This window comes from Pelmatolapia mariae, linkage group LG6 (assembly GCF_036321145.2).
Source record: "Pelmatolapia mariae isolate MD_Pm_ZW linkage group LG6, Pm_UMD_F_2, whole genome shotgun sequence".
In the NCBI taxonomy this organism is placed as follows: Eukaryota; Metazoa; Chordata; class Actinopteri; order Cichliformes; family Cichlidae; genus Pelmatolapia; species Pelmatolapia mariae.
In genome coordinates this window covers 34,800,240-34,810,547 of record NC_086232.1, presented here as the reverse complement: position 1 = coordinate 34,810,547, position 10,308 = coordinate 34,800,240, and the positions used below count along the sequence as shown (strand labels likewise).

At 38.8% G+C, this 10,308-nt stretch overlaps 1 protein-coding gene across 1 annotated transcript; it reads left to right on the top strand.

The window, feature by feature from the left end:
* The first annotated feature begins 828 nt into the window (after positions 1-828).
* On the top strand, positions 829-9,931 carry khsrp (KH-type splicing regulatory protein). The gene is made up of 18 exons (XM_063476713.1): positions 829-1,151; positions 2,468-2,570; positions 2,653-2,706; positions 2,787-2,823; positions 2,917-2,975; positions 3,075-3,146; positions 3,234-3,291; positions 4,200-4,347; positions 4,875-4,973; positions 5,062-5,163; positions 5,297-5,399; positions 5,690-5,814; positions 6,227-6,523; positions 6,632-6,741; positions 6,841-6,926; positions 7,007-7,228; positions 7,460-7,656; positions 9,011-9,931. The coding sequence occupies exons 1-18, from the start codon at positions 1,062-1,064 to the stop codon at positions 9,017-9,019; spliced, it is 1,971 nt and encodes a 656-aa protein (XP_063332783.1). The 5' UTR covers positions 829-1,061; the 3' UTR covers positions 9,020-9,931.
* The last annotated feature ends 377 nt before the right edge of the window (positions 9,932-10,308 follow it).

Here is a 10,308-nt window from a genome sequence, read left to right as displayed (position 1 = left end):
TAATTTCTCTAGCAGATGTTTTTTTGCAGAATAATTTCTCCCCAGATTTATTGCCACATGAACACATTTTAACAGGGCAATGGCTCATGTAAAGCACAAGTATCTTATTATCTGTATCCAGTGTTGGGAAGGTTACTTTTAAAATGTATTCCACTACAGATTACAGAATACATGCCCCAAAATGTATTTTGTAACGTATTCCGTTACGTTACACAATGAGAGTAATGTATTCTGAATACTTTGGATTACTTAATATATTATCATGCTTTTTACAACTACATGAATGTACTATTGCTGTGTGATTTATTACTATTACCTAATGCATTAAGAGGCATTAGAGCCTCTTAATGCGTGTTTTGTTTGGGTTTCCCTGGCGTAGAATTACCAAAAATAGAGATGTCATAGCCTAACATATGAAACAGGAAAAGACCGCCGTGTAATCCATTTATTTCAAAAAAGTAACTGTATTCTGAATACCACCCTTTTAAAAGGTTACTATAACGGAATACAGTTACTCATATTTTGCATTCCCAAACACTGTCTGTATCAGCAATTACATAAACATCAATTTAAGCATCCATTGCAATGTCTTCATGGTGTATCTCTACATAAGGAAATTACATATCTGATATAATGTTATTAAGCTAAAAATACACTTAAAAAGCCTACAATTACTTGAACACATTGAAAGAAAAACCATTGAGATGACTAGACATCGGTTTCTGTGCAATTTCAGTGCAACTACGCTCCAGTCCAGATGGAGGCGACATTTTTTATTGTGTTTGAAATTTTTAACAATTTAACCCTCAAAGGTACAAGGAAGAGGAAGAAGAAAACCCGGGGTCGAACATGCATTGATTGGTTATTTCAAGCAGGGAAGTTTGCCGGCGTGGTAGGAGATCTCACACACATCGGTGTCTCCCTGTACGCTCCTGTTAACCTTCCCGCTTCTGCGCAGCTCGACCCGGCGAAAGCTGTCCAGCCTGCCTGCCCCCCCTGTGTGTGTGTGTGTGTGTGTGCGCGCGCGCGCGTGTGTGTGTGTGTAGCCCTCTGGGAGCAGCATGTCTGATTACAGCTCTCTGCCATCAAATGGAGTCGGAGCAGGAATGAAAAACGACGCTTTCGCAGATGCCGTTCAGCGAGCCAGACAGGTAATCCAAGCGCTCGACTACGAGAGGAGTCAGCCGGCGAGCTAATTAGCTGCTTGAAACCGCAGCTAGCATAACGAGCAGTAACGTTAGCTTTAGTTAGCGAGGTAGCACACTAGCTAATAGCAAAGCCATTCATTTGCCCTACTTTCTGTTCAGATCGAGGCAATTGAATTGTCTGTGTTAGCATGGCTCTGTTACATAAATGAAATGTTTGTCCCTACCGCGATCCCTGAGGTAAATTTAGTGAACTTGTGCTAAGTAAGCAACATTTACTTATTACCCGTTAGTTAACGGTTAGCTGTTATATGGGGATCATCTCCATTCATTTATGAGGCATTTATTAGGTAACTGTATTATAGCATTATGGCTGTTTTGATTCATGTAGCTCATTGACTGAAAAGAGTTCAGGAGCCATCGTTTACTTTTTTTCACTGTAAAGGGTTATTTTTCAGCTAATGACTACTTTCATTAACAAGTATAGTTGTTTATTTCAACAAAATAAAAAAACACATCGTATATTTTATCTGGTGATAGTTATATTTTGAGATGTTTAATATAGATAATATTAGATTAATATTTTTTGATAAATTAAGATCGTTGAAGGTTATTTGTGATACTTGAAGGGACTGCTAGCATTGGATTATAGTTTCTTTGATTTATTAGATTTAAATTAGTGTGGGGTTGTCTGACTGTCGTGCATATAATGCATAACACAACGAAGACAAACCAACAATAACCAATAATAAAAAGCAAATTAAACTACACCTTCATACAAAAGCTCATATTAAGTTATTCAGTTAGAGAAGAAATAAATGAACATACTGAATAGACATAGAAATAGAAACAAATAGACTTACTGAAAACATAATAAGTCAAAAACAAAGCTTGTTTAAAACAGTGATAAAATGGACATTTAAAGATAATTTATTCCAAACGGAATAAGAGAATGATGATCAGTTTTGGAGGGATTCAATGCACTGCAATATTATCATTAGTTTATTCTTCCCAACCTGGCACATGCTCACATCTCTCGAAATTTCTACTCTTTCTTTGTAACAAACAACCCAAACCCCTGAATGCTGTGGGAGCATCATTTATTAGCACTACATTATCTCCTCATAATTAAACATATATTCATGTGTCTGTTGATTTGCAGTTTTAAATGTGAAGATCTTTTATTTATATGACATGAGCTGAACATGTCTGAAAGCTCCAAGCAATGTCAATGATTTCTTACCAAAATAGACACATTTCAGATGTCTTAGTGGTGTCTTTGCAAAGGTTTCTGGTTTAATCCAGTATTCACCTCTTTCCAGATTGCAGCTAAAATTGGTGGTGACGGTGTGCCCCCGACAACAAACAACGGAGGAGCTGAGAGCTACCCATTCACATCACAGAAACGATCCCTGGAAGAAGGAGGTAGAAAATCTGATCAAACTTGGACTCTGTCTACAGTTTCCTTTACTCCACTTTGAAGGCTTACTATTATTTTTGTTTCCAGATGAACCCGATGCCAAGAAGGTAGCGTCACAGAGTGAAAGAGATTCTGCAATGTGTACGTTAAATAATTCTCTAGTTACAATAACTCCTTTTTGCTCAGTTTCCACCTGCTCACCAGTTTTGAATCTCTTACAGCTATTGGAGCTCAGCTAGCTGCTCTGTCCCAGCAAAGGTTTGACTTTTATTTTTCTTTATGTAAACACCTTTTGCTGTTTATTGTTGAAACACTGTATGTCATTAATTATTCATGATCATGTGTCTGCAGTGTAAGGCCCTCCACAATGACAGAAGAGTGCAGAGTGCCTGATAGCATGGTTGGGCTCAGTGAGTAGACAAACCCTTCATAAACTGTACAAATTATTCCTGTGTTGCTATGTTACACATGTTCAGACTAAACTCAACATTCTTCTGTTTTCCTTAAAGTCATTGGGCGAGGAGGCGAACAGATTAACAAAATTCAGCAAGAATCTGGCTGCAAAGTCCAAATTGCACACGGTGAGCAGTGATTAGTTAAGTAAACGGTGCCTCGTCGATATACCATCGTCCCTTTTGATTTATAATTGTTATCATATCAATCCACAGACAGTGTTGGTCTGCCAGAAAGAAGCATTTCCCTCACAGGATCACCCGATGCCATACAGTAAGTTGGTCCTTTAAGTCTTTTAAATATTGGGAAAAGCTGTCAAGAAGTTTGGTTTGTGGTAAATTTTATTTCATTATTAATATCTGTAGGGAGAAGTAGTAACAAGAGATTGATGGCCAGCCTAGTTAAATGATAGACAAACCTCCTGGTACAGCTTTAGATTGTGTGAAATCTTTATTTCCTTTATTTCCTGTGTACTTGTTAAGTTTCAGTGGTTTGCACTATTGGGGTGAGTTTGGCCACTAAGACATGACTCTGTGTTGTGTGTGTCCTTTATTAAGCTTAAACCATAAATATGGTCCTTAAACTAATCATTGTTTGTTTGCTATTGTATGTATGCCATGAATCTTTAGGTGACTGGAGAAAGTTGGCATCCTCTCAGGGATTTGGACATGTTGTGTAACTGCTTGGATACTATAAGATGTCAGAAGCTTTATCAGTTCTAAGGCATCTAAGGTGATTTAAAAAACATTGAATCATGGGCGGTGACTCTGCTGTTGTTTGTTCCCATTCTTTGTCCTCCTTGAGGCAATCGTGATAACAGCTTGAAGACACGGCATACAAAAAAAACTACTTCTGCCTCAACTTGGCTAAACTTCCTTTGGTGGAATTCCATTTTTTTTTTTTTTTTTTTTGGATCAGCGTGTTATTTCATGCAGCATTCCTGTTGGTTGGTCCTAGGTCGTACCTACAGTCACATTGGGAGATAGTACTTATTATAAACATTTGGCAGGGTTACCTGTTCAAATCCTTGCAGCTTTCTGAGGCAATGCCATACTGTGTGCTGTAAAAGTTGCTTGGACTTTCTGCAGTAATGGTGTGAAATGTTAACTAGATTGCGTCTGTGCCACATTAACCTTGTGTTCTTCAATCATTTCATGACCTTGATATGAATTTGCTTGCAGGAGAGCCAGGGCGCTTCTAGATGACATTGTGTCCAGAGGTCACGAGTCAACCAACGGTCAGTCAAGTTCCATGCAAGAGATGATAATCCCTGCTGGAAAGGCTGGCCTTATTATCGGCAAAGGAGGAGAGACTATCAAACAGCTGCAGGTGACACATGCAGCATTCAGTTATACAGATGGTGATGATTATTTATTTAACCATGAAAAGACAGCCAGCAACACTGCTTTTGTAAGAGTGCAGAGATCAGTGGTTGCATAAACTAGTAACGCAAACAAATGTGCGCGTAAAATGCACAAAATTAAGTATATAATTAAAGTAACAATCAAAGTTGCAAACTTGAAGCTGGGGAAAACTAAAACAGCAGAACAGTTAATTGTTTTGATTTGTGCCAAGAAAGGCCTTAATAATCAGGAGTAACATTTAGAACCTGAGGTAACTCAAGGTCATATAAAGTGACTTTAAACATTTAGACCATCTCCTGAAGGTTGTTTTTAATTCCAAGATGAGGGAGCTGTAGAAATTAATGCATAAAAATATTTGGAAGAAAATTATTATTACAAATAACACCTGACATATCACATACATAGTACGAAATCCCAGTGCAACAAATCTAATGTGCCGAAGTTTGGTTAATCTGCCACGTGTCTGTAATATACCTCTTCCTTAATTCTTAGGAGCGAGCTGGAGTCAAAATGATTCTTATCCAAGATGCGTCGCAGCCACCCAACATAGATAAACCTCTTCGTATCATTGGAGACCCATACAAAGTCCAGGTACCTTTTTGGGTTGAGTGGTTTCATTTGTGCGGGAAATATGTTAAGCTGCTGTTGGTTAAAATTTTTCGTTGTGTTGCCTTTCTAGCAAGCTAAGGAGATGGTTAATGAGATCCTACGGGAGAGGGATCATCAGGGTTTTGGAGAGAGGAACGAATATGGATCAAGGATGGGAGGAGGGGGCATAGAAGTGAGTAAAGACAGTGTGTTTGAATTTGACCAGCACAGTTACAGCTAAACGTTCAGACTACTGCATGTGTTTCATAGTTCTATAAGTGAGACACATCAACTCTGAATGGTTAAGTATTTATTTAATGTTACAGATAGCTGTCCCGCGGCACTCTGTGGGAGTTGTGATTGGTCGCAGTGGAGAGATGATCAAGAAGATCCAGAGTGATGCTGGCGTGAAAATACAGTTTAAACCAGGTACACTCTCACTCTACTTTCACTGCATGTAATAAAATTGAAAAATATCTTCACCCCACTGGGCAGGTGGGCGACGTGGACACTCAAGTTTGGGAATGCGATAACTTGAAAATGAGATGACATAGAGTTTTGAAATTCATACCATAGGTGCATCTGCTACAAATCTTGGATGAGTTTGAATCGTGACTTTGACCTTGCAATTTTTTTGTTTTGTTTGTTTGTTTGTTTGTTTGTGTCTCAGTGTGGACTCTCATCAGTAAACCCGATTGTCATTTTCCTACTCTTTACAGATGATGGTACAGGTCCTGAAAAGATTGCTCATATTATGGGTCCACCAGACCAGTGTCAGCACGCTGCCTCGATCATCACTGACCTGCTACAGAGCATCCGTGCCAGAGAGGAGGGTGGGCAAGGGGTAAGTACACGCTGAAGACACGGGCAGGGGATGTAATTTAAAATGCTCAATTTCAACTCCATATTTTTTCTTCTTGGATTATGCTAGAGTAGCTTTGCATGATTCAAAATAATCCCTATTTATTGCATACTGGGTGTTTATGCAGCCCCTCATTTTAGCTCCTCTTTTCCTCTCTAGATAGGCTAGCCATTAAACAGAGAAAGTGCAAACACAAAGTAGGCGGGGCCAAAGCTGTGTGGCTGAGATGACTATTAAGTCAGTCTTCAGCCTGAACTTTTGGCACCCAGGGATAACTGTTATATACACTGACCTCATTATTTGAAATGTTACACATGTTTAATAAGGGACTCTTTAAGATTTTAATGTTGAATTTTGTGTTAATTAAAAAGAATGTGGCATGTTTCTTTCACAGGGTCCACCGGGTCCTGGTGCTGGTATGCCACCTGGTGGCCGAGGGCAGGGTAGAGGCCAAGGGAACTGGGGTCCACCAGGAGGTGAGATGACTTTCTCCATCCCTGCTCACAAATGTGGGCTTGTTATTGGCAGAGGAGGAGAGAATGTCAAGTCCATCAACCAGCAAACTGGTGCATTTGTGGAGATATCTCGTCAGCCACCTCCAAACGGTGACCCGAATTTCAAACTGTTCACCATCAGAGGGTCTCCACAACAGATTGATCATGCAAAGCAGCTTATAGAAGAGAAGATTGAGGTAGGTTCACATTACTTACAAAGTAGAGAATGACTTTAAGCAGCTGCCTAAAGATCCCATGCACTCTGAAGTTATTGGTATAATGATTTTTATTCCCTGTTTTTCCAGGCTCCATTGTGTCCTGTGGGTGGTGGTCCTGGTCCAGGAGGGCCACCTGGTCCAATGGGTCCCTATAATCCGAACCCTTATAATGCAGGGCCTCCTGGTGGAGCTCCTCAGTAAGTACAGTGTGTAAATAGTTGTGCCAGTGTGTTTTCTTTCAGGGGAAACTCATATAAGTAGGTGGTTTATGCTTTAACTGTCCCGTCTCTCTGCAGTGGAGCTGCACCAGGTGGTCCCCAGTATTCTCAGGGTTGGGGAAATGCCTATCAGCAGTGGCAAGCCCCAAATCCATATGACCCCAGTAAGTCCTTTATTTATTTCTCTTTTGTTGGTTTCATTACTTGATTTATTCCTCAACTGGATTTCATCTTTCCGAATTAGATAAGGCTGCAGCAGACCCAAATGCAGCATGGGCAGCCTACTATGCACAATATTACGGGCAGCAGCCAGGGGGCACAATGCCAGCTCAGAATCCAGGAGCTCCTGCAGCAGCAGCAGCGGCACCAGGAGCACCAGGGGACCAGAGCCAGGCAGCCCAGACTGCTGGGGGTCAGCCAGACTACACTAAGGCTTGGGAAGAGTATTATAAGAAGATGGGCATGAGTAAGTTGGAACTAATTTTGAGTAAATAATGTGTATTACAGTCTGTAACTGACAGCCTTTAACAACTTCAAATATTTAATTCTTAAAGAATTTAAAAAGTCAAACCGTCAAATGTGCTGCCATCTCACAAGTGACTTTAATGCTAATATATTATTCATTCATCCATTTGTGCTTGTAGCATGTAACTGTACATATATATAATGTATGTTTGCACTTGTTTTTCTTTTCCAGCTCAGCCAGCAGGAGGGGCAGCAGCTGCTCCAGGCACAGCAGCAGCCCCCACAGCAGCTGCAGCAGGAGGAGCTGCACCTGGTGGCCAGCAGGACTACAGTGCAGCCTGGGCTGAGTACTACAGACAGCAAGCTGCCTACTTTGGACAGACAGGCCAGGCTCCTGGACAGGCAGCTGCTCCACAGCAGGGACAACAGGTATAGCTGATGTTTAAAACTGACCTCATGGCTGCTTGGAAGGGGGTAAACTAAATTAATTAATTACCTATATATTTAATTAATTTTAAAAAATTAATTTGGGAATAATCCAAGGACACCGCCTTGTGTAAAGATGGAGTAAAAAGCAAGATCTGGCTATATGTGATTTGTAGTTCAGTTGGAATGGTAACATGCAAAAATGTATATGCATCTATGTCAGAGTACGTTGGGCAAGTGGGTTGGTCAAAAGGCCAGCGATGATGTTTCCAACCATCACAGGTATGAGTTCACCGATGAAGTTAACCTCAATTACATGTAGGATTTTTTTCCCCCCTTTTTCTTTCCCCTTCCTGTCGGTGTTTTCACATTAATGAAAGTCTTTGAGGTTAAGGAAAAAAACTTGCACTTAGATGTGTGCAAACTGTAAGGTATATTTAGTGGGTGAGAGCCTCAAATTATATCACAATATTTTTAGAGAATTTGCAATAATGACATTTCTGACTATCTGTGGCTGAGATTGTTTGGAGATATGGAGAGGAGGGTTAGTGGATATATCAAACAAAGGATGTTAAATATGGCATTCATGTAGTGAATGAGGACATGCAGAGGATTAGTGTGACAGAGGAGGATGGTGGGGATGGGGTGAGATAGAGGAGATGTGACGACCCGAAAAAGGGCAGCATCCGAAAGCAGAATATATTTTAGATGAGGAAAAAATTTAAACAAATGCTTAACGTTTTCAAACACTTTCAAAGTCAAATGTGAGCACAAAAGTAGCCTAGGTAACTTAACTGCTTAACACATTAGTATATTAAAACTAAAGTAATGTAACCTTGTAACTCTTCAGGAGCTGTAGAGTGCTGTCTCATGATATATTTTTTTTTTTATAAACCAGGGATGTTGTATCTTGGGTTAAGCTTCTCAACCTGTAACTTGAATCAACTACATCAGTACTTTCCATATTCTTCTGTCTAAAGATGGAAATGACATTTACTTTGAATTATTTATTTGGCACCTTTCATGCAAGTTACCTTCAGTTCAAAGTATTTTACAGATAACTGACAAGAAGATGGAACAAAGCAAATAAACATTTATAAATCAAAACTTAAAATGACTCTTAAGTACCATAAGGGTATATCAACCGAATTTGAGAAGAACTAGAAAATACGGTAAAACTTAATACTAAAAGAAAATGGTTAAAGAAAACAGAAAAAGCATTAAAAAAAAAAGAAAAAAGGTTGATACCAGGAAATCGACTACATCAACTGTTGATGTTGATCGTAAGAAGATTTTTGTCTTTTATTAGTGTGACTTGATCAGTGCTTCTCTATGACATCTTTTCTCTTCTTTTCAGGCCCAGTAAACGTGTGACTTGTTCTGTTGGGCGGATGTGTTGAATCTGCGGGCTTGTTTTTTTTTTTTTTGTTTGTTTTTTTAATTCACAGTTTTTTTTGGCTCTAATAGGACAATAAGCCTGTGGTTAACTCATCCTCTCAGACATTTTGTATTCAAACCTTCCTGTTTGTTTGTTTAATTTTTCTTTTTTTAAATGAAATTCAAAAGGGAATGTGTTTTGCAGATGTATTGAAAAAAAGCACTAACTTACCCCTTCACCTCACCTTCACCTTGTAATACGTCAGATGGTTTGGAGTTTTTTTTCTTAAATGTGAAATAATAAGCATCTTTGCTTGCAAGCTAGCACAACAGCATCTCAACAATGACTCACATGTCAGTAGTTTTCCCCTTCTGTTTGCTGAAGGTAAAAACTGTCTAGCAGTATTTTGAATATATTCAAAAAATTATGTTTGTATGGCAGAAGTTGTTGGTCTTGTTTTTTTTTCTTCTTCTTCTTCTTGTTCTTGGTACTTTTTTAAACTTCAGTTTTTTACAAAAAAAGATTCCAGTGTTTAAGTTGCAGGTGAACTTCTCCCTGCTGTCATAATTTCTTATTTTTAATTACATTCTTTGTGATTTTCCTCAAGGGGCGAGTCTTGTGTGTCTGTATACAGTGTATGCTACTGAACAGAAGACTGTGTGTAAGTTGGCTGTAATAAGGCACTAACTGTCCTGCAGTTATGTAGGCTGGTTGTTTGTGCACGTATGTGTTTGTGTGCTTGACTGCCCTTGGTTTCATTTCTACATCTTTACAATGAAAAGAATAGTCTCTTTTCCAGTAAGTTCTCTTATTGTATGCTGATTTTTTTTTTCTTTTCGTTTGTTGTGTTTTTTACAGCTTGTTTTTAAATACTTAAATAAAAACATTCAATTACCAGAGTCTTGTGTGATAATCCCCTGTGCTGTTTGTAATGCCATATTAGGTAATATGCCTAAAATGAAAGTTATTCTTTCAAGTTTAATGTTTTTTATTCATATTTGAAAGTTTTCAACACTGAAATAAAAACTATAGCCTCTTTCATAATATTGTAGGGGATACAAAATATTACCCCTGACAAGTAAGATAAGATCAGATATTACAATAAAAAAGCCAAGTGGACATCACAATCTCACTAAACAGCTTCATATATATCATCTCATTCTTAATGTCTTGACAAATTTGGCTAGGTTATTTTTATATCAGATCACTAAGAAGAATTTTCACACCTGCCTATTTGTAACTAAAATCCTGGGCACGTCAAAAAACACAAAAGCATG